We start from the raw sequence: 25365 nt of genomic DNA, 5'->3' as shown, positions 1-25365 counted from the left end.
CTCCAGAAAACACAGGATATTTGAAATAAGCGGAAAAGGCAGGCTTTTTCTTTTACTCAGAAATTTTAAATAACATTTTTAAAAACTTAAATTTATTTGATTACAGGGTCAGGGAAGATGATGGTTTAGATTGATTGTTTCTTTTTTTATCAAGGTATCCTTTGCTACCATACCTTTCTGCTTGATTAGAAAAACTGGTACTTGATGCCAACCTGGAATAAAAATAAAAAAGAAATTGAAGCTCATATGCTTTTTTTTGTGTGTTTCACTTTTTAAGTAAGCCAATAAAGTACCGTTTTAAACAAATAATAAACAACAATTTTAGAGAACATTTAAAATGTTACCATAAGGATCTTCTGAAGAGCACCTAAATTCAGAAAAACCATGTTTGCATGACGTAAACTCTATTCTCACTCTATTCTAAACTCTTGCAGTCTCACTAATGCTCAACTGCTCTAAAGACAAATCCTGCCTCCCTCTAGTAGCACAAAGATAATGAAGTAATGTTTTTGCCCTACAGCACATCATGGATAACTAATTTTTTTTAGAGGGAAAAAAAGTTTGCCAGAAGCTGCCTACAGACTGAATTGTTTCTGATTAACGCAGCAACACAGACTAAGCAAAAATTCTTTGCTTGGCAGTCTAAAGTGAGGCTTCTAGTTCCAGATTTTGGCACCTAAATAACTAGCCTAATTTCAAAAACACTAATTACCTACTAGCTCTTCCAAAGTCAAATGAGAAATTGTGTGTTCTCAAAAATTAGGTCATTTATTTTAGTACCTAAATATAGACTTTAAAGCCAAATACGAGCACTCATGGTGAAAATACTGAACACAATCTTAAAGTAAAATCATGGTACTTCAATATGCAGGACATGTAAATGAATAGAATCAGGGCTTAGAATATCAAAGCAAAACATCCTTAATACCAAAAGCCACCAAAAAGCTGTACACTGTAAAGCCATTATAAGGATGGACACTGAAAGCATCTCTTTCTAATATACAAAATACCACCAAATTTTTACTTTAATTTGCTGCAAATCAATATTTCAGATGTTATAAATTGATAAATCTAAGTGAAAATTTCATAGAGCTACGCTATTTTATATCTAATCTTCAATGCTTTTCTTTGATTCATGATCCTTTTATCCTGTTGTTCATCCTTGGTCACCCCCTGTTCTGAAGACAGTTTAATCAACACCATAAAATCCAAAAAGGACCCTAAGGCAGTTCAGTCAAATGCAACAGCATGAACCAAAATTACAATGATTTTAATGAATTATGCATGACAAACTGGGAACACAGCATACTTCCAACAATGCAATAATCTCAAACTTGATGGTGCAGGGGATTAAAGATCATGTTATTCTCAGTTGTTCTAGCATAAATCAGAAAAACACATTAAGAGTTCCCAACTCCACTATTAAGAGGAATCCACACTAAAATACAACATATTATTTCTGGTGTGCAAAGCTAATTCTGGGTGAGAAAGGTCTGAAGCTACCATCAAGCAATACAGACCTTTATTCTGGAATAACTGTAGCATCACCTTACATTAAGGCATGCAAGGATTTCTGCAGAACACAAGACCAATCACATGCTCATTGGACTTGATACCTGTTTTCAAAAATCTGTTGAAGTACAGAAACACAACAACGTAAAATCTTTTTTCTAAAAGAAATCAAAGTCTAATGTTTTTCTCTCCTTTTGAATGTGATAATGCAAGCATGGCTTTTGTGACAAACAAAACACTAGGTTTCTAACTTTGGAAAAACTTCACAAGACATGAACTACAGTAAACACTTGGGAACATCTGAAACTTCCTGAAATGTGCAGTTTGTATCTATTTATCATTACTACTCTAAATATTTTATTACACAAATGCCATGAACCCTCATCATCACCTCCACTTTGCAGACCACAAAGCAGAACAGGAAATGGATGTGTTCAAATCTGTACACGTTAGGAACAGAAGTTAAGCTTTTCACAGCTCCTCACTAACTCAAGTCTAAATCTAACTTTCAAACACAGCTTTAATGCTTGGAAAGCTAAATCTCACTGGAAATCAGTTAAATAAGAATCAGCAAGTCAAAAATCTTGATTCAGGAACCAGATCATAAACTTAAATGCATGTCAGAGTCTTCGAAACAGTTCAATCTTTAATTGTCAGTAACTTGAATCCAGAATTTTTTTCCCTTCTGAAAATCACAATAGGTGCTTATCTGTGCCTGTGGGTACCCAAATAACTTTTGAAAATATTTCTGTGTGTTTTTTAGGTATTCTGAAAGACCTTGGACTTCCTAACTCCTTATTTCTTATTCTATGGATGAAAGTAGTAGCTCTTTCTGTAAGAACAAAAATGCAAGAAGTCTAATTGATTTTCACTTCTGCTGTTAGATGGGTAATTGGAGGTAGTGATATGGCACTGCGTGATGAAAGACAGAGCAAGGTATATATATGAGGCACCTGACTGCCTCTCTGCTTGTATATACTACTTATTTTGCATATTTTCAAAGTAGTTCCTTTGTGGGGAGCCCAGAACTGGACCTAGAATTCACCAGAAATTGCAACCAGCAGGAACAAGACAGGACATTTACCAGGAATACCCCATGTTGCACTGTTACCTGTTGCTCTAAAACAATCAGCTGTCTCACTCTAAAGATGCAGCATTTCCCCCTCAAAACACAGAAAAAGGTAGCCCACTTATCCTTTGATAATTCATTTTCCAAATGATTCACTTTCTGTGGCTGTAGTACTGCTGTATTTACAAGAGTCACACAGAATGGCCAGCAGCCGTCTAGATCAGAAATTTTGCCTCCATCAGAGTTAATTAGCAGTCCCAGCAGGGAACTGCAGCCTTGCAATTAATGGAAATGGAGGACTTGAAGAGCTGCTGTGTTTAAATGGAATTGGGAGGTAGTGGAGAAGGAGGGCTGTGGAGAGCCATGCCCCTGCAGAAGCCACAGTCAAGCAATTTAAACTTCAGTCACCAAAAAGAATGTGGAGGAGGAGAGCTGGACATCGTTTCTGCATGTCTAGAGCTGCTCAGAAACTTATTCTGGAACACCCCATCACATCCATCCCACCTCTGAGGCAAGAAGTTCGGGAAGTGGCCAAGACAGCAACCACAGGTAATTCAGTAGTAATGATACACTTTAATTATCCCATGCACACTGGGTAAAAGTAACGAGAGAAAAATAACGGACCGCAAATGTTCAAGACTTTCTCAGAGACAATTTCATGCAGCAGCTGGTTTGGAAGCCCTCATAAGGTGATGCAAATTTTTACCTAGCATGCAAAATATGGTTGAAAAGCCTGAAGAGCCTCAGGTATGCTAACGAATGATCATACCTAGGAGTCAACAGTCCTCCAGGAGCAAAGTTCAGAACAGCTGACCACATTTGTGCACAACTTCTATAGCAGAAAATGCTGTCAAAGCAGCAACAAGGGGAAGCCAAGAGAATTCAATTTTTTTAAGAGGCACAGAAGCTGTTTAAGAGCATTACATTGGAAACACAGGGCCAAAGTACTCCAGTTGTTAAGGAAAAAAAAGACTTCAGAGAGCAGAAGAAAATAAAGTGAGGGAGGTTACTAGAAAAAAGAAAGCTTCTTTCAAAAAGGTGAGGTCCTGTCTCAAATGAAAGTAGAAAAGAGCATTCTGACAAATAGTATGCAAATTCTGACAAATAGTATGCAAAAAGTAGAAAAGAGCATTCTGACAAATAGTATGCAAAAAACACATGAAGACAGGCCAAAAAACACCAGTTCAAGGAGCAACTATCAGGAGGAATAAAAACTAACAGAAAATTTTTCTTCACATAAAAAAAGATGAAGAAGCACACCAATTGCTGCACCAATTGCTGTTCAGATAATAAACTGGGTAGTAAATAAAAAGGGTACTGTAGAAAATCTGAATTTACTCTTAACATCACTGCTTACAGTGGGACAAGCTGAGGAGATTCCTGAGCTGGAATTTCCCTTTGGAGAGTAAAAGGGGAGAACATCAAAGGAGCTGCCAAAAATTGAACTGACAGTGGAAGAAGTTACATAAGAAATTCATAAAACGATGAGTAACAAAGACGCAAGACAGAACCAGATGTTATTCACTTAAGAGTTCTAAAATACACACCTTTGTACACTGAAGTTTATATAAACCCAACTCCAGGCACAAAATTCTTTTAATTTCATTGGAGAAAAGGAAGTCCTGAATTTACCTTCCTACAGACTGCATGATGTCCAACAGCAGAGGAGCAGCCAAGTCTGGACTGAGGTGAATGAAGGTTGAGAGCACAACTATGGCCAGGCCTAGTGTTTCTTCATCATATTCTTCAAGAACAGCCCCACAGTCATGGCACCTGCAAGGAACAGTTTTTAAATCTGATGTTAACAGATATAAAACAGAGCATTACCATACATAGATCTGTGTATAATTATGTCTTTTAAAATTATTATTACTTACTTCATTCTATTATTCCACATTTATGTAGAAAGATAATATAATTGTGATCTTTCTATAATTAGTAACAGCCCATAGCTTTCAAACATTAATAAAACTTCTCACTGGCTACACTGGCTGTTTCTTTAGTGACAAATGAAAGAGGGCCACAGGGCATGACTTGTTTTGAGTCCTTCATTGGTAATTGTATTCCAGCTCCCTCACTGTATTGGAGTGCTTCAGTTTGCACTATCCAAGAGAAGTCTGCAGCAGTGAAGACTGGCCCTCAGCAGTGTGAGCACATGCCAATTTGTGCAGCTTGGGCTGAGTCCCAGCACTCTTCTATTTAGCACCATAGACACAAACAATGACACTCACAGATGATCTTAAAGAGATGGAACAATTTCACATTGCCCTTCCTGTCAGTCATGAATTATGAATAACAAATTATACAATTAGAAAACAATGATCTGATTGGTTCCCACAGCAGTTACAGCCATTAAGAAATAAATGAAAAGACCTCTCAGGAGCACAGAACCTTAGATTTCAGAAAAGTCTCCCTTCCCAGGGCAGATTTGCTGCTGAGTCACTTATCCTTCCTGAAATGCTCAAAGACAACTGATGAAGGTCTGAAAGGGCTCCAAAATGTCTAATTATAAAGGGGATGTCAGATTTGGGAGAGATGAGACAGGCTTTCACAACCTATGAAAAAGGCAAACCAATGTGGGAAATTGGCTTATCTCAGCCTAGTAGGAAGGCTTGCTTAATTTGATCAATCAGCTGCTAATGACTCCAGCAGATTGTGAGATTTTAACTTAATGGAATTGAGCAGGCAATTTTCTTGCCTTTTTTACTGAACATAAAGAAAATATGCCAACAAAGTCATGGAAGTCAAGCTCAGCTGGTCTGTATGCTAATAGGCAGTGCTTGAGCTTTGGTGAAATGGCCAAGGGAAGTGCCACAGACCAGACTAACTTCTGGGATGCTTCACTTTGTAACACAGTAAGGTCCACTAGCAGTGACAGCCTGCACAATGGCCCTGTCTTTCTCCAGTGGTCATCCTTGCAATGTCTGTCTACTGGACTGAGCACACACAGGAACTTGTGGTTTCTCATCCTAAGTTTTGAACAAACCAAGGCATGGCTCCCTGCTGACTGCTTTACTTCTCTATTAAATGAGTACACTTCTGTTTAACACTCCCTTTACAGGCATTTTAACCAAACAGTACAGGTTTGCAAAAGCTTTGAGGCTCAGTGAGTATCAGGATTAAAAATGCTATGTAGATTACACATGACACATCAACAGCTACTGATTTCAACAGAAACCCAAAGGAATTTTTAAGTAGAACTTTTTTTTCCCCTAAGACAAAAGAGGTTTCTGATGGATCACAAGGAACCCCTGATTTAAAATAAGATGGAAAGTGCTTCCCCTGCCCTCTGTGCACACACAATAGCCTGAGTCATCATTTCACCTGTGCACAATCATCCAGGCCCTACTGAATTGAAAACACATCTTGCTAGCAGTATTTAAAAAATATTTACCTTGGGGCAAAAAAAAAAGAAAAAGAATTTAAAAACTTGGCATAGAGATAAAGGATAGAATGGACTCTATTTGCAAAAAGTATGTCTATACTTTACTTGATATATTTGAAGTTGCACTAGTTCTTTGAAAGGAGAGAAAGAAAACTACTTACTTATCAGTCATCAGAATGGGCTGGTCATCAGCAAATTCTTCTGGTGCAGGTACAAACATACTGACTATACTGGGTGCTGACAGCAAACTAGATTTTGTAGCACCTTAAGGCAAGTAGGGAAAAAAAATTAAAAAGGAAAGAATCATCAAACAGAAATCCAAAATGCTGGATGAGCAGACTTCTAAAGAATAGCCATAATGGCTTTACTGTGCCTAGAAATAAGGAATAAATTGTGTCTATAAAAAGACATAAGCACATTCCTTGCTTCTGCCAGATTATTCCAATTACCTAGGACTATCAATTAAAAATAGATAAATCCTTGGGGAAAAAAGATAACATAAACTAAAAATTCCAGGAAATTTGATGCAATTGTATCTACCAGGGAGAGAGGATGATTCTACAGTTGCTATGAGATTGGACATCAGAAGATTTGCAATATTCCCCCATACATTTTGGGAATTAACTTCCCATAGTTCTCAGTGATACAAAGAAGGAATTAAGTTTGTATGTCTCAACACCAGATCATCAATCTATTCATACTATCCCTGACAGAGCCACAGGAGAGAAATCAGTAAAGGACAGAGAGAAGAAATAACTCATAAGGAATCCAGAACATTGGAGGGCTGATCATTAGAAATGCTTTCCACAGGAAGTCCTCAAAAGTATCTTTATTCTTCAAAGCTGAGTTTTTCAGCTGAGAGCACAGTCACTGTGATCATGCCAACATATGGGGCTCCCTTTGCCCTTGGCACTTTTTGTGCACCCAAATTTCTGATAGATGCTTACTTTAGTAGGAGAAGTTATGTATTATGGAAGATCCAAACTTTTGACTTCTCCAAGTTCTGCTTTCCCAAATTACAGTTTAAGAAATCCATTGCAAATTTTCTCTCTGGTTGCTTCAATCTGTCAATTCAGATTTAATGTTAACATTAGCCTGTTCTGATAACATTTAACTGCAGAAACAGGAGGAAGCTGCTCTGTGTAAGGTTTAGATGGAATTTACTATGACATAATCCTGGTTACTGCAGAAAAAGCAAATTTAACATCAGCTCTCAGGCAAAATAAGCTAGGAAGCTCCCACAATTTCTGAACTCAAAATAAGTGGAGTGAAACAAGAATAAGGCAGGTTTTAAACAACCCATTTTACCAAGCACGGAAGGAAACATTACTTTTATATCCACAGTTCAGGACTTTGTAGTTGCTCCCTAAGGTTTTACTGGATATGAGCAGACACTTCAGGAAGGCTAGGATACTCCAGTAATGTAGAATGACATCCAGAATGCAGGGGATAGGTATAGATTTTGTAGCCAGGTTTTTCTTCCCCTCTCAGGTGCATAAAGATCCCTCTGCCATGACTTTGGAAGTTTCACTGTCATATTCTCTAGATATAAGTCCCATTGCAGAATACAAATGCTAAAAGCAGTCATAATGCAACTTACAATGTTGGAACAAGACTTAACTGCTCAAAAATGTCCTCTCTTGTGCAGTGAACAGTAGGAAAAAAACACGATTTAGGCAAAGAAGGTCACTGCCCCATTCCAGGGTGGTAAGGAAGTCTGGATGTATTTCAGCTCTGAGGGAGGAAAGCTTATACAGAAATGAGATTTCACCACTCACTGCACACTTTCTGCAGGACAGTTGAGGGCTTTAATAGCTGAATAGAACACAAAATTCAGCACCATTTCGTATTAACCAGGAAATCTTCCTGGCAGTCTTGGCAGAGGACCAGGTCAAACAGACACTGACTGAACTGACCTCTGATTCTCAGTGGTGGTCCTTCCAAATCTGGGTTTAGGCAAACAGGGACATTGCACAGCCTCTTTCCATGCTGTATCTGCTCTGTGAATAAAGAAAGAACTTCAGTCTCCAGAACCACAAATCCAGCATCTGTCACCAGTCACCAGCACCACAAGTCTCAAACAGTTAAAAAAAGAGAAAGACAAATACAACTGCTATAGAAAAGCAAAAACAAAGAAAAGAGTTAATTTTTTAAGCATAGAAAGGAAGGGGGGAAGGATTAAAGAAGTCCGTACAGGAGAAAGGACACAGATAACCTAATAATAAAGAAGGCATTTTAGACTAGAGTCATTAAACAGGAAAGGAAGTGCTAGCCATAAAGATTCAACAAGATATGGAATATATGAGCCACAAAAAGAGAAAGAAACAAGTGTTTAGAAATACCAAGACACTAGAAGTCAGATATACTTTGTACTAACAGAAGCCAGGCACAAAATTATTTTATTTTACAGACAGCAAGCTTGGGAAAAGAGTGGTTTGAAGTAAGAATGGAAGAGACTCATGACACATACTTAGGTAATAAAAAATAAATTAATAAAGGATGTGTGGACCAAACACATCATACACTTATGTGGGATGAGACTACTTCCTAGCTGGTATGCATGAGTATAATGAGTCTTAAAATTGTGGTGTGACAATGAAATGACAAACGGTCACACAGAGCATTTGTCCTGGAAAAAAAAACCCTGTCCAAATAAAAATTTTACTTTGATGCTAGTGTTTGAACAAGAGATTGAGAGATGCAAAGCTTTCCAGAAAAGAGCAATTCATTCTGCCTCTCCATGCTTGAAGGCCTCTAGATGAAATTAATATTGCAGGGAAAAGTCACAGATGTTGTGAAGAAAGCTACTAGATTTGGAACAGGATTACTAGACAGAGTTCCTAAACAGTTTTGAGTATTGACCTGTTCATTTTGAATACATGCTCAGTACTTCTTGCAGAACAAAGGGAGTAACTTTTAAATCTCCAAAACCCTGCCTGAGAGACTAGGTGATCCAGCTAAGTCTCTTCAATAAATAAACTTACCTGCTGATACAACAAAACCCCCATTGTCACCACTGGCAAATTCTGACCTTTATAATTTAAGGGTCTCATGCTGAGGATGCTATTCAGCAGACTGGAATAGAAAGGATAATCCTGAACTATGCACCATATCTAGTGCCAGTCTTCAGCTACACAATTTAGTTCGACGGAACTTTATGCTGAAGACTAAATTAAGCAAAAATTTCAACTCAGCTGTCCAGGGCTGGTGGTAAGACATTCATTCAGCATGCTATGTTCCATATAACATTTTAAGCATTCCTTTCTCTAGATGCATCTAGATCTGTTGATACATTTCTGAGAACCACAGTTTTGTAATGTCACTAACATCAAAATGGGCGCTAAAATATCTAGCATTTTTTGACAAACCAGAATGAATTTATTGTTTAGGGACATCTGCTATGAATTTGGTATAACTGAAAGTGTTTTACAGAAGAAAAAAAAATAAAATGAGTAATGAGTGAATTACATGCTTAATTCAGTTTTCATTGCTTTGCATTCATCTTAAAAGGAGAAAAAGCAGTGAGTGAACAGAAACTTCAGGTGTTCAGCATGACTTGGTAGAAACTTCTTTTAAGAGAAACAAAACTGGCTGGTATAAGGCACAACTCTGTGGTGTACCAACACCATAGTAAACACACACACAAATAAATGATTCCATGCACCAGGGATTAAATCCTATATCTGATGAATTCAGCAGTGATACTTCTATTTCTTTCAATGAGACCAGGAAATAATCTGAGTAATATGTACAATTATAGGGACAACACTGTACCAGAGGGTCTACCTCCCAAATATGTAACTATTCCAACTCTTACTAGGTAATAATCTCATACTCACTATAAAAATTCCCTTTAGACTTGATACTGATCACTTATCTGCAATGGTAGAATAGAAATACTCTCTTTTTTTAAAAGTGGTTTGCTACACAGTAATTGGTTTAGGAAATAGAAATAAAGAACAATAAATGCAGCTCACCAGTATCCCAAGTGCTGATATTGTGGGGAGCACTAGACTGGTGTTCCAGCTGCCTCTTCATTAGCTGGTTCATTGTCAGAGCTCCCAAAGAGCCTCTTTTCATTTGTCTGAACTGAGCTGCAAGTCAGAAATGCAAAAGGATTTCAGGAGCTCAGACATTTAAAACTACTCTCATTTCCTGATCTTACAAGCCAGCATGATATAAATACTGAAAGGACAATGATGGCTTGCTCTGAGGATCTTGCTCAAGTCAATATGCACCTTTCATACAACTACACAGGGTACAATTCTGGCCCCAGTGCCATCAGTCAGAAATTACTTGGATTCACTGTGTCAACTGTCAGTGCCTTTTTGCCTCCAAATATTATGAAAGCTCATCAAAAGATTTGTGAGTGTTAAGATACTACCCTAAAACTCCCATTCTGAGAGACAATAAATGTACACTTGAGTCTCACTCACACAGTGTACCAAGGAAGGAAACTCAGTCTCCTCCCAGCAAAGTATGGAGGACTGCTGTGTCCACGCTGACCCCAGGAAAACAAATCTACTGACACTATGTACCACCAGCATCCTTCATGGGTGGCACAACCTGACCTTGCCTCCGACATACCCACCCCTCAGGCACAACACCTGCACATTCTGCTGAAGTGTGAAGCCAGCAGCCTTTGAAGATGAGACCCTTCTGTAACTTCACTCCCAGTTTTCTTACAGAGAGCTATCAAGCTCTTTGTAACAAGCATTCAACTTTTATTTGTCCAACTATTTGCTTCTTCAAAATGATTGATTTATGAGATATGTGTCACTGGATAATGCTCAAAGTAAAACCATAAAGGAGACTTAAGACTTTTGGCTCATATCGATGTGGTGCTTAGGAACATGACTTAGTGATGGACTCAGCAGTGTTAGGCTGGACTCAAGGATCTTAAAGCTCATTTCCAACCTAAATCATTCTACATACTTTCTCTGCTTAAATTGAGGAAGAAAGAGATCATACTCAACTCCTTTCTTACTTCTTTCTCCATTCATAAAAAATTTCAAATTGAACGGGCATAATACATTCACTTGGGCAATTGAGCCTGAGCAATATACTTCCACCACTGAAACTAAAATCACTGTTCACTGTATGGGGACAGGGTTTTAAGGCCCTGCTTGAACTAGGCCTGGGAAACTGCTGACACAAGTATCCAGGAAAGTTTTTAAAATGTTACCTTAGGTATAGGTTTAAGTGTTTTCCTCAACAGGCCCTTAGAGAAAGGGCAACAAAGTAAAATCTTCTCTGAATGATCATTTTCATCTGCTAATACATTCAACATCATAAAAAAGACCACTAGCTATCAGGTAGTTGCATTCTAAAATTCCGAACAGTAACCATCTAAGCTGTGAAATTAACACAACATTCCACATTATTAACTGTAATAAAGAAGTACAGATAAGGGATAAACAGTGACTTTCAGAAAGCTCTGAAGGGTTGAGCGTCTTCTCCTAAATTTGCTCTACTCATTTTCCATCAGAGAGTTTAAAATTCAAAGCAGAGCACTTCCACAAAAACAAAACAAAACAAATACAGGCCTTGAGTAATAATAAACAAAATGAATAGTTCAGTGAAAGTCTGCACTGAAATTATTTTCTTAGATGAAGTATTTAAGTTTTTCTTCATTACATCCTTTTCAGTTCTATCCTTTTGAAGTGCATTTAAACTCATTTTTTGGCCCAAGCACAGCATTTCTGCAAAGAATTCCTGGTATAACTGAATTGTAGAATTGAACCAGACCAAGAAACCATTCTTTGTTTCACTTTTAAAAATTATATTGCTGCTGCCTTTCACAGCAAATTAAGAGAAAAATAGAATTTCCATCGTTTCCAGGGCAATGATTTTAAATAGATGCTTTATCACTTTATCAAGCATAGAATTTCCTGATAAAAGAACAGCAATTAATGTTAGAACTGACAGGACTGCTTGGAGTGCAGATGACTGTCAAAATAGAGAAAATTATCTCTTTGAATTTTCTTAGCAGCTTTTTGCGATAGTAATTTTAAAAGTTTCATGAATATTTCACATAATCAGGCTATTGTTGAGAAGGTTTGGATTTCCAGGATTATTTATCTGATTTCTCAATAACAGCAATAATTTCAAATATTGATAAATTAAGGAAAAAAAACCAAAACAAAACAAAATCCAAACCACCAGAGAGCTACCAAAAAAATTGAAAACGCAAAAAATATCAGAGTTTCCAGCCTTTGAACAGTGTTGGATCCAGGCTGACTGCTGTGGACCAGCATGTGACTTTTCATGCCTGTGACTGACTAGTGGCACAGGGAGGTGTGCTGGTTTCAGCTGGGGTAGAGTTAATTTTCTTCACCGTGGCTGTGTTTTGGATTTGTGCTGAAGACAGGGTTGATAACAAAGAGATGTTTTAGTTATTGCTGAGCTGGGCTTACACAGAGCCAAGGCCTTTTCTGCTTTCCATGCTGCTGCACTGGTGAGGAGACTGGGGGTGCATGAGAGACTGGGAGGAGACACAGCCAGGACAGGTGACTCAAACTGACCAAAGGGATATTCCAGACCATGTGGCATCATGCTCGGCATATAAAGCAGGTGAAAGAAGGAGGAAGGGGGGGGATACATTTGGAGTGATGGATTTTATCTTCCCAAGTAACCATTACCTGTGATGGGGCTCTGGTCTCCTGGAGATGGCTGAACACCTGCCTGCCCGTGGGAAGCAGTGAATTAATTCCTTGTTTTGCTCTGTTTGCATGCACGGCTTTTACTTTCCCTAATAAATTGTCTTTATCGCAACCCGTGAGCTTTCCAGGTTTTACCCTTCCCGTTCTCTCCTCTATCCTGCTGGTGGGGGAGTGAGCAAGCAGCTGCCTGCAGCTCGGATGCTGGCTGGGGTTAGACCATGACAGGAGGGAAGTTTTCCTCTATCACATTTTCGACAAGCAAACTAACAAGCACATTAGAAGATCAGTAACCTTCATACAGTGGCTGGCAGTGACAGTCTTTCATTTGTTATCTACAGATCTGATCAGTCCTCCCGTTCCTGTGGAATTCTCTATTCAAAAATAGAAGTCCAAAGGCAAAATCTTCCTGTTGTAGTCAATGATGCATGCTTTGTGTGGCCAGGCACTGGCTGCACAAGTAATGTTACCTACTTCTTTTACAGAAGTGCCTTGTGCTCACAGTCCTAATTAGGGTTTATTATGCAAAGCACTATAAAGGTACATAGTAGAAGATTAAAACCATTTCAGTCTAAATGTACAAGAGACACAATGGAAGCATTCATACTCCTTTTTGCAGTTGGAAACTGAGGCACACAGAAAGAGGAAAGAAATATTTACATAGGAATGGGCTCAATATCATACAGGTACTATTCCCAGTTTCATATACTGGAATTTACAGGAACTGCTAGCACTCAACTAAACCCCAGAGAGATAGGTCTTAACTGGCACCTCTTCAGCGCTTTAGTAAGTGACATCTGCATCATTAGGTGGCCAACAAATGTTCTCTATGAGATGCACATGACCTGAGATGCTTGTGGGAAAACTGGGGAGGTACTCAACTAGCATGTCTAAAATAACATTCTTTAATAAGCCAGACACCCCTTCCAATCAAATCAGCAGATGACAAATTTCAGAAACTAAAATTTCACATTCCTACACCAATCTGAAATTGAAGTTCAGCAAGACAGTTGAGCTGATCTAGCAGCTCATTAGTATCAAAGGAAGTCATTTCCCCTCCCTTTTTTACTAGCCAGAGTTCTGCCCCACTGGCTTTCAGATGTGTCACCTAGATGAACACATCATTCTGAATTTTGTTAAGTGTTCTAAGGTACCTCCACCTTAACTTCTTATCTTCGTGTGCTCTGTTAAACCATGTGTCATGTCTACTTTAAACAACATAGTTCACTTTCAATTGAAATGGTTATGGGAGTCCCAGACAAGGAGCTACCACATTTCAGCGAGCAGCTGAGGAAGTGGCATTCAAGGCATTTTACAAAAATTGCAAGAGATTTTTTTTCCTAAGGTACAGCAAAAAATGTACCAAAGGCCATAGTAACAGCCCTGTGGACTCTCATCTTCTGCTTCTGTGCACTGACAGTTGACAATGTTTTCTCACAGGGGAAAATAAATGTTCAGCTTTAGTGAATTACTGCTTTTAGTTGCTACCTACTTTAATTCAAGAAAGCCACATCTGTCAAACTTGCCACATCACAAGAGAAAACCTTTAGCTACTAACTGTTAAAATGCTGCTGACCATCAGAGATTTAACAGTTCTAATGATGTCCAAAACAGCTGTACTTCCAAGAATCAAGGGAACTCAGAGGAAGGAATTTACCATATATGATATGCATCTGATGCACAAATAACTTTGATTTAATCCTCAAACCAGAGATAAACTTACTTGATATGGAAGAGTGACTACTTGTCTCTGGGACACCTGCTTCAAGAGTTGGTGCAGATGATGACTCTCTTGGCATTTCCAGTGTTGAAAGTCCTTTGGCAGCAGGATCTGCATGTGAAAATTGTGCTTAAAACTCTCAGCATTTAAAATCAACAAGGTTTTTCATCTTCCTTCTCCCTGGGTGCCCTTTTCACATCATTTCAGTCATCCATTCACCATCTGGCATTCCCAGTAGTTTTAAAAGGATTCAGTGTGTGTGTCATAAGAATTTTTATTGGGGCAGAGGGATCTATTTCTTAAAATCACTTTTTAAAGGAGACTTCTGCCTACAGTCTTTAGAGCTTGCGACTAATAAATGCACAGAGAGTTTGATATTGATCCCACTCAAGTGATTTTTGGAACCACCAACATGGAAATAAGAGAGAGACCACTCATGTAAAGCTAGTTTAAGTGACAGCTTAGTATCTTTTAAAAGCCTTAAGTCCAACATGTCATCAGTTTTTATTCAAGAGGCTGTTGACCTAGCATTTAATTCTGAAGATTCACAGTTTAAAATTCTGCATTAAAAAGGTTCCACATTGTGTTTCAGAACTGGGACAGCCCTTCCAAGCAGTTTCAAGGATGACAGTGTTCATTACTGCATGAAAACTGGCCCTTATTAATGGTCAAAAAAGCACTGAGTCTAATTGCACAATTCTTTCAAGACCACGCTTCTCTATATGAAAGGTTCAAAAGCACTCAGCTCTAATTTTTATAAAGCTCCAGTAGTTCTTCAGTTTATTAGAACCATAAATGGGACAACAGGCCTGAAACATAAAGGGAACAGTGTAACTATGATTACACTGAACAATTTCACCTTGTAAATGTGGAATATCCTCAGAAGAAATTATACTTTGGCTCCCTCTGAAGTAATTAAGAAAAAAGTTGGGTCAGGAATGCATAAATATTCCCCCTCACTTCAACAGCAACAAAGAACTGATGCCTGAAGGATTCTGTCCTTTTTTATTAATTTGTTATAAAACCTGTTAAAATTCTAATAACTAAAATATCCTAGGGAAAAAAAAACAGCCAAGAAATTAAAAAGGCAGCAGCATACAGTTTTTCAAACTGATAGATCCAATTGGAATCTGAGGAATAGCTAAAACTCACTTTATCTCCACCCGAAAATCTTAGTAACAAAACTTTGCACTGAAATCACCTGAAAAAACTTAGGTTACACAGAGGATTGCCCATCTTTGAATTTCAAATCTTTAACAAACACAAGCAAGGAAAACTTTGTGGATGTCCAGTACAAAGAAGGCTAAAAACAGATTTTAGTGTATAAAAGCCAAAATATCTATGTATGTCTATGTCTAAATGCAAACTTTGGTTAATTCCAAGTGCTCTCACTTCTGAAGTCTACAGCCTGCTCAGCCTTGCACTTTGTGATCCATTCTGCTTTCCACTGCCTTATGCTGGCAAAAGAAATAAGGGCCAAAAATCACTACACCAAAAGAGAATCAGTGTAGCATGGACTAGATTAGCAGGATAAAAGGCACCAAAGTGACCCTTTTTCTGACTCCCAGCATAAAGAGGACAGGGAGTTTCATTCCCTAACTTGGATATCAGAATGATTATTTTTGTCACAGAACTCCACTTCCTTTTCAAATGGGCTCTTTACACATTCATCATACCTGACTGGTTAGCACATTCCTTGTGAGGAACGAACACCTGAAAGCACTCAGCTAGCACATCAGATGCTATAAATACCCATGTCTCTCTATAAATAAACACATCTCCTTACACCGGTCTGTTACTAAAACCTTCACACAAAAATAAACCTTTTGATCGGGTGAGTGAGCTCACCTGCCTCCTTCTGCTCTCCCAGCTTGTCAAGGATGTTAAAGGAAATGTCCAGGTATTCTCTCTGAATAGCACTCACAGCAATCTTCCTCTGCTTCCTCTGGCGAGGAACAATCTGAATCTTAAATTCTGACTCCTCAGTCTCTTCTTCTTGTTTCTGCTCTGTGTTTTGTTCGGTGTCAGACTCTGTATTGGTATCAGGTTTATCACTTTCTGTTTGCTTTTCAGAATCTTCAGGGACTTTAATAAGGACTGTCTTTACATTTGGGCTTGGAATTGTTCCACTAGGTTTAATTTCCTCCACACTGAGCTCAGAGTTATCATCAAGGGACATTTCTGGAAGGGCAGATGATTTCTGCAGCAAGTCCCTTTTCTGTTTCAGTGTTAGTGAGTTTCCAGAGGACACGTCCTGAAATTCTTCTGACTTAACTAACTCTGAAGAGTCCTTCTGATCTTTGGGAGAAGTGGAAATGACCTCCTCTATTACTGCTGAAGCCTTGTCACTTGTATCCTTTGAACTAAAGTCTTTGGAGCAATCTTCAATGCTGAACTGTACCAGCGGAGTTGTGCTGAGGCTGAGTGCAGATACATTGATAGGAGTTGAAGGAGATGAAACAGCAGTTTTGCCAGAGACCTCATCATTCAGTGGGTTTGTTGTTTCTTCTTCTTCGTCACTCTCCACTATTCTAAGGGGAGGAAGTGGTTCAAAGACTAAAGAGTCACTGTCTGAAGTGGAGAGCACTGAATGTTTTTCAGGACCCGATGTTGAATCGGAGGACAAATCTATCAGATCTAAATCTTCCTTGGGACCAGCAGTTTTAACTGGGGAGTCCACTTTCACTTCATAGGTTTCCATGCAGTTTAGCCTAACCTCTGGTATGACAGGTCTTTTTGTTTCCTGGAAACTCTCTGCATGAGGAAGACCTTCTTGTGTGTCTGTATTTTCAGCTTTAGTAGAAGAGTTCTGCCGAGACCGCCCATAATCGCTCTGCCTGTGTGTGGCGTAAGCAGCAGGGACAGGAGGCTTTTCTAAGTCACACCGGTCTATGCAGGACTTCCTGCGATGTTCGTCTAATGAGAACAACAGGGAGTCTGCGTTCCCTATATCAAGAGATTTTTGTTTTAGAGAGCGCAGTTTTTTTTTCTGAATGCTTTCTTCTCTCACACAGCGTAGAATGCTGTCTTGTAAGGCCCCCGTCTCTCTATATTCAGCCAGCTCTATTTCACCTGATCAAAACAGAAAAAGCTAATACTACCTCAGATGGAGACTTTTGGCAGATACCTTCATCTTTATATCACAATTCGACATGAGTGACATTTTAAATACAAACCCAGTATTAGTCAAAATTGCCCATATTTTGTTTTAACCTCAGAATGAAATTACATGGATTTTTACAACAAATAGTAACAAAAACCTGCCATTTGGATAGTAGAGTTTATCTAAATACTGTCCAAACGCTATTCATCCTGCACAGACGTACCTTGAAGATAGAATGTTTGACCTTGTGCATTGAAAGACGGTGGCGAAGGCATGTAATTTCCACAGGTACTTGGGATGGCTGCATGCAGTACACCTGTGTGTTATTTACTGCAGCAGAACAGGCTTAAGATGGATGCTTCTGATTCAAGAAGCAAGGGTAGTATTGGCAGTGAGGATATTGTAGCACAGGCCTGAGATCATAGAATTTTTCCCTGGTGATCTTAGAACCCAGCAGAGCCCAGCAGCTACCACAGCACTCAGTCCTGCCTCCTTGTCCTAGGGAAGAGGGCAGTGAGCACAGCTGCCCCTGCTGGCACTGCCACTGCACTGGTATTCTGCTGTGTGAACACACTCATTGAGAACATTTTAAAATATTATTACCGTTGTTATTATGATTATTATTAATTACATATTTTCACATAAAACAGGATATTCCTAATCATTAATATTCCCATATTTCAAAATACTCCACATATGAATCACCACAAAGAAAAAAACAGTGATAAAAGTTTAAGTGTTCACTCTAGTCAGAATCACTCCCCCTCCCTGTGCAAAAACCTGAAAGAAAAGCAGGTGGGTGGTAGTGGAAATCTCTTCAACTTTTTTTTAGTCTATCCATTCCAGACACCTAAATTTGAAATCAAAATAGTTATCACTTTTTGAAAACCCCAAATGAACACTTTTGCCAGTGGGAAACCATAATATTTGCAGCAGCAACAACAAATTTGCTTACCATAGAGTCCACCTTATCAACAAAGTCAATTTCTGGAAGAAAATAATTTGAGTAAAAACTCTTCAGCCCAACAGTTGAAGAAAATTTTAAAAAGTCCTCTTAATATTTTTTAATTCAGAAGAGCTTATGGTTCAGAAAACAACTTCTAATTTTAGATATTTTTACTCTGGAGGGCCTACTTTGAGATTCCTAAAAGGTAATTCATTCAGGGAAACGAGTGCTCTTAAGAGTCAGACAGAGTAGTTATATTAAAATTAGGCAGTGCAACAAACTCTACAAAGAAAGGTGGTAGCTTGAAACTAAGAGTAGGAAATTGTATTTCTGCATGAGTTTATACCAACAAAACAATTCATACTTCTCTGAGCATTCATCTCAACTGGTTGATATTTCACCATTTTGCTGCCACCAATTCTTTTCAGTCTTGCAAAGAAAGTTTGAGACTCTTTATTGCAAGGTCCAGTTGGTGTATCATGAATATCAGATTCATCAAAAACACTGTCTTCCTCTGCTGGAGAAAAAAAAAACTTTATTACTCTTAAGAGAGTGCAATTTCTCGAATGAAAAGCTGTCTACGTAACAAAACCTCAGCTAGTGTCAATTAAACTTGAATCGAAAAATGAGTTTTGCAAGAAAATTTGTATCCCAGGTTTAACTTTGTCATTCTTGTTCCATCTTGAGTTAAGGTCAGAGACAAATGAAAAATGGGTTACAGTGCAACAAAAACATAACAAAGCTTCTACCATTCTAAGTTGATCTTCTGATAATAATACAGATTCTTTAGATGGAAGAAATACACTAGATTGGGACACTGACTTAAGTAAACAATTTCTGTAGTGCTCAGAGAGAAATGGTAAATTGAAGAAGATGGAAATTAGTACAAGAATTGCAAGGTAAGTAATAAACCAGCAAAATAAGAAAGTGAAGAAGGAAGAAATGGATAATCTTGGGAATCTGATAATGGTAACAGTAACAGAATAAGACCTAAGAGTATGAATTATGAAATTATTGATCTAAGTAGTAATAGTAAAACCTTATGTTCTGATTTGAGACCAGCCAGATGAAAATGGCAAAGAGAAAGAAAGATCCAAATCTATTTATCCATCCAAAAAAATGCCGTACCATCTATGTGAAATGGCTATTAAAAAAAAACAGAAAGAAAAAAAGAAAAAATCCATATCTATCATGTGGAATCATTCTGTAATTCTATGTCCAGTAATTCATCTCCAAGGAAATAAGAAACACTACCGGGACAATGAAGAAAACAGAGCACTCAAACAAAGTTTGCCTTGTTTATTCTAGCAAGCAAATATGGAGAGGAAATGCAGTTGGTGTCTGGGAGTGAAGGGGCAAGTAAGTCAAAGATCTAGAATGGACAAAAATTGAAGACTTAAATGAGACATAAATATCTTTAGCTTTGAAATTGCTGGAAAGTTGCTAGTATATGTGAAGATAGGAAACTGCCACCAGGGCATCTGGGACAAGATACCTAATTGAAATGATGAATCCAAAAAATCAATCGAAGTTGACAGTAAGAATTTCCACAAGAACTGGCTTTAATAAGTTAGAAGATCACTTTTAATGTCATGTCCTATGTGTAACTTCTTCTTCCCCTTAGCAGCAATATTTAGCATCAGTTCTACAGCAGTCAGTACACTTGATCCCCACAACACTCATGATCCCCACAGCAAAGTTCAGCAGAAAAATAGGAAAAAAGTTCAATAGTGGGGAAATCCATCTTTAGCATAGGAATTCTTGCTGCCTGACAACAAAATCCTCCTCTGTTCACTATCTAAATACCACCTCTGATGATGACAGCAACACACACGCACACCACCTGACCAGTGATTAAACAAGCCTCTTTAGAAAAGGTGGCAAAGGCTTCAACTCTCCAATCTCTATGGAATTACATTGGCTGCTTTTTGCAGGTGAAAGGAAACTTTTCTACATCCTCCTTTTTCTGCAGCCCTTCCACAAAGGAGGAGAACAAGCCTATGATTAAGTTGGTATTTACAGAGTAAAATTTGCCCATTTATGGTCTTTTACCTCTGTGCAGCCCAAAGCCCATCAGAACAGCTTTGGAAAGCAAGTAAATATTATTCTCCTTACTGTAAACATAAGGAAACAATGCTGAAGTGAGACACAAGGCCACCCAGGGAACCAGTATTGGACAAGCTGGGTACTTGGGCACCTCACTTTGTCTTTAAAACATCTCAGAATCAATCCAGAAAGTTAATGCACTTCATAAAGGCATTATTAAGTCATTATGAACTAAGTCACTGTCTCAAAGACAAATTTGTAGTAAGGCAGAAGTTATTTTAACCCTCTTAGCCCTCCACTAGCAATACAAAATGTCCAACAGAGTGAGGATATGCAATATATAGTTTAAATTCACGTTGAGGTTGCTTTAATTTGCTAGAGCAGAGTAATAGGGTGTTCAGGTAAACAAAATTCTGTGCTCTTGTTTTGCAGGATATCTTTCCACGAGCAGCAAGCAGCAAAAGAGGAAAAGGTTCTGACATGAAAACATAAGAGTTTCTTGGATTTTTCTTCAGAGGAGTTTGCTGCATACTACAAAGACTATTTGAGAAGGAAGATGCAAACAGCAAAGAAGCAGCTAAAAGGCAAAATAGCTGGAAGTAGGCTACAGAATTTCAAAAGAACCTGTTAAACTTTGATCATTAACACTCATTATGTAACTAACCTCACAAACCTAAGGAATTACACTCAGTGACACCATGGTACTAGAAGCCCCAAGCTTACACCAGGTCACATCACCACAGTACCTCTGCTACACTTAGCAAGCACATACAGAGCTAACAATCAGACAGAGTCTAAGAGTTGAACCTTACATTCTTTTGCCTTTAAACATCCACATAGATGTTTGCATTAACCTTTCCAACTTCAGCCCCTTTAAATAGAAAAACTATAGACTGAAATCATAGTTTTATCTTTTCAGTATCAAATATTTGCTACTATTTCATGTTATTACAAAGTAAAATCAGAACGTGGTGTCAGGCTGGTTGCACACCTTGTGCATTATCATGATCAGCTAGCACTGCCATAGAAAAGGCCAAGGACTATCCAGACATGGTGCCTGAGCCATTAAGTCTAAGATACACTCCCCTGAGAGATGTGAGACCACTGAGCTAACTCAGGCTATGGAGCAGCTGAGAATGTCTTTTATTATACATGGCCATACTGGTTGGATAAGTCAGACTTCAGACTCAATTCCAAGTATTATGTTCTAAAGTTCAGACCATATTCACCCATTTCTGCAACATCTGCAAGATTCATGAATTAAATCAATGGCTATCATACAAATTAGAGTGTTAAAAGTACCTTTCTCCTTTTCACTGTATCGGCTTATGTTACTGTTGTCACTATACAAAGGACCAGCAGTTGCATGGGGCTTGCAGCTGTGATACTGAGCGTTGAGGGTATTGACTGTGATGTGGATTAGGTGAAGTACAATCTTGCTGATTTCACAGTCTCTGTAGGGGTACTGTTCAGCAAAAGAGAAACTTCAGCTTAAAAACTAACTTTTCTCCATGGATAAACATTCAGGCAGCAAAACAGAAAAATTACAATAATATTGTCAGCTGGATGCCCTTTGCCTTCCCTTGATTATACATTTCCAAATACATCAAGAGAAGCAGGACTGTTGAGAGCTTTGCACACAGAATTATTTTAATAAAATATTAAAAGTCCATATTAGTAACATTTAGTGTCTGCACTTCCTTGTATGCCCTATAGATCTTCTAGAAATTTGTTAAGCATATCAAAAGTATTCACAGCTCCATTTCAGTGCATAAATGCATTACATTTTAACAGCAATTCCTAAAAAGCTCACTTTTTATCACTCAGCTAAAGAACAGAAACTGCTAAATTGACACATTCCTCCCTTTAAAGTCACTACTGTTTTTTTAAAACTAATTCTAAGTTACTCAAAATACTCCTCACTGGAATTTCAAACATAATTTTCCTATTTTCAAATCCATATTTTCCTTTTCTCAGGTAAACACTTGAAAGACAATATAGACTGCAGAAGCACAGAGGAAGTCAATTGAACAGACTAAATCCCAACTATTTCAGACATTGAAATTAAATGCAGTGAGTAAGTATATCAGAGAAAAGTGTCCTTTACAGTTCCTTTCACTTGCCATACATTTAGGTGTTCCCTGAAATAAATTTCAAATTGAAGTGTAAATTCTTCTGTGGACAGTGTCTTATTAAGACCACTCACCTTATAGAGAATAACGAGCAAAGCCTTTAACCACATCTGCCGAATGTGAGGTTTGAGGGACCACAGGGAGCAGCGAGGAGGCTGCTGAAAGTAATGCCTTAGCTGAGGACAAGTGCAATATTTCAACACCTGTACCACCAAGGGAAGAAGGTGTTTTCCCAGGTTGATGTTATAGTCCATCACCTGAAAAGAACACAGGAGTTACTTCACCATACCAAATCCACTGACGTTGAAAAGCAAAATAATTAATACAGTTGAGGTATTAGTTAAGTGAAGAGAAATCAATGTCTTTAAGGAAGTCTCACTACCATTTAGAAGCTTTCTACCAGCTTACCACCTTCTCATTTTAGCCAGATAGGCAGAATGAAACAAAAGAAAAAGTGTTCTGAAAGCCTTTCATCCAGTACCGTTTAAATTTTAACATACACTGACAAGTTCATAAAATATATTATGCTGAAATAGCCTTGTATTATAGCACAAGTTGATCATGCTTCAATACACAAAAACATATGTATATCATGTATATCCCATGTTTAACAGACAGAATGCAGCTGTGAGTTTTGAGGGTTGTGTATTTTTGTTATTTAGGGGCTTTGTATTAACATTTTAACATTGTACTGGCAGTTTTCTTTTTTTTTCTCAATAGGCTTGCAACATTACGCATTGGGGTTTTTTAAGCCCCAAGTTCTGGGATCAGGTAATGATGCTCTGTTCCCACTCTCCTCTTTACCAAAGGTAAGAGTGTCTGCTATGTTATGCAGGAAGTTTAAGCACACAAATCCTAAAGGATCCAAGAATAAAGCAAATGAAAAATATCTTGCTCTAAAAAAAACGCTCATCAATGTTAAGTAGTGGTGTTGCTGCAGACAGGTTGCTGTGATTACTGTTAGTCATATGCCTTTCCCCCATCCTGACCTTTGAAGAACATCATGCTATTTGGGGCCAGTCCTAGTGCTTTGAGTCCTAGAAGTGATTCAAAAGTGCAGTAAGGCCATATATTCCCACTACCCTGGCACAACTGTGTTTTCGATTGAAACTGCAATGCTATTTTCCATAATCTTCCTATCAGTCTTCCAACATGAGCTATTTTTAAAATCACACACGCTGAAATCAGCAGTTAAACTAGATCATAACAAGGCTCCACAAAGCCCTCGTGTCTGATGCTGCCCTACACTGGTTGGCACCTGGGAAGGTGTGACAGCAGGCCAAGCCAACTCCAGCACAACCCCCAAGATCCAACATGCCCCTGCAGTTTCAATGGACTTAGTAGTTTTTATCAGCAGCTCTCTACATCTAAACAGACAGCCTGTACTTCTTTTGTTTTGTTTTTATTAGAACAAGTAGATGAGCCTAATTTACAAACACTAAACTCATGTCTCAAGTTCTCTTCTGAACAAGCTGACTAGAAGTCCTTCCCTGCAAAATTCTCCAGCTTGATGTGCAGCTGTCTCAAATATTTGTGTTGCATGTGTAGAGCTAAATAGAAGAATCCCATATCTACCCATGTAGGGTGAGCCAGTCAAATATATGGTTTATAATCACCAAATTTGGTCCTACCCTGCAATGCCGTGTTCCCTCAGGGAGCGATAAGCATGGTTAGGAATAACTCATCCGTACAAAGCAGAGCGAGCGCTGCCTAACAGAGCACATATTGTAACGCAAACATGCCTGGCGCTGAGCAGAGCCATTTTTCAAGCTGCTGCAGGAAAATAATGAAAAAAGGAATAAAGGAATAAATGAATAGAGAAATAAAGGAATAAAGGAATAAAGGAATAGAGAAAAAAAGGAATAGAGAAATAAAGGAATAGAGAAATAAAGGAATAAAGGCCGCGGAACAGGCGGAGCGGAGCCCGCGCCAGGCCAACGCGCTGCGCAACATCGCCACCGCGCGGGCAAGCACCGCCACTGCAGAGAAACCCGGGCTGTCCAAAACACTTCGACTTTCTGGTGAAAAATACTGACAAACATTGGACTTCTTATTTATTGAACTGTCCATTCGAACCAAGCTTGGAATCAAAATCAACGAACCAGCAAGCCAACACAATCCCAATCTTTGTGGAACTGGCAGGGGAAAGCAAGTATTGATGGCTTGGGAAGGAAGAGTAACTGAAATACATCTCTGAAGGGCTCAGTACTAAACTTTCACTCTCTAAACACATCTTCGGATTGCAAATGGCATTTCTCTTGCAGCAAAGGTGATTCCAAACGCAAACCAGCCCTACAGGTAAGAAAACAATTCTCCCAAATTACAAATTAAAGTTTTGATGTCTGCTGCACAGAGAAAAACCCTGGCCTACTGAAGTTCTCAAACTCCTTTTGATGTCAGAGGAACCAGGATTCAGTTAAAAAGCTTTTAAACACAAATGGTGAATTTGGCTCTCACAAGACATTTTAAAGGTGAAAGAGAAAGGCAGGGGCTAATATTTACAATTGCAGTAAGGAGTACTTCTGAAAATCAGGCTAATTAAGATCACTGAAATTTGGGCTTCCAAACTTGGAAAACACATGGAAAAATGCGGAAGAGGCTGCACTGTGATCTGAACTGCCACTTTCAGACTCTCAGTACAACAGTAGCAGATCTGAATCTCCTTTTACACTCTTTAGCTGAAAACTGTACAAATGAAAGATGATTGACACAGAGCCATAAGGCTCTGGGACAATGGAACACGATGCATTTCCAGCTACCCAGTTTGCATTAACACCATCTATTTTGCATCCT

The 25365-nt window shown here is 38.5% G+C and overlaps 1 protein-coding gene across 2 annotated transcripts in view; it reads right to left on the bottom strand.

The window, feature by feature from the left end:
- UNC79 (unc-79 homolog, NALCN channel complex subunit) overlaps positions 1-25365 on the bottom strand; it is a gene marked incomplete at both ends in the record, with an annotated part of 106084 nt that overhangs the window by 31017 nt on the left and 49702 nt on the right. For both annotated transcript variants that reach the window (XM_082282942.1, XM_082282943.1), the window contains 10 exons: positions 174-212; positions 4214-4354; positions 6128-6230; positions 7883-7966; positions 9944-10060; positions 14349-14456; positions 16194-17417; positions 18759-18908; positions 21743-21905; positions 22647-22829. In XM_082282942.1, coding sequence (XP_082139068.1) covers positions 174-212; positions 4214-4354; positions 6128-6230; positions 7883-7966; positions 9944-10060; positions 14349-14456; positions 16194-17417; positions 18759-18908; positions 21743-21905; positions 22647-22829 — 2312 coding nt within the window. The remainder of the gene's footprint in view (positions 1-173; positions 213-4213; positions 4355-6127; positions 6231-7882; positions 7967-9943; positions 10061-14348; positions 14457-16193; positions 17418-18758; positions 18909-21742; positions 21906-22646; positions 22830-25365) is intronic.

This window comes from Coloeus monedula (genome assembly GCF_965178545.1).
Source record: "Coloeus monedula genome assembly, chromosome: 6".
NCBI classification, from domain to species: Eukaryota; Metazoa; Chordata; class Aves; order Passeriformes; family Corvidae; genus Coloeus; species Coloeus monedula.
This window is presented reverse-complemented; position numbering and strand designations above follow the sequence as displayed.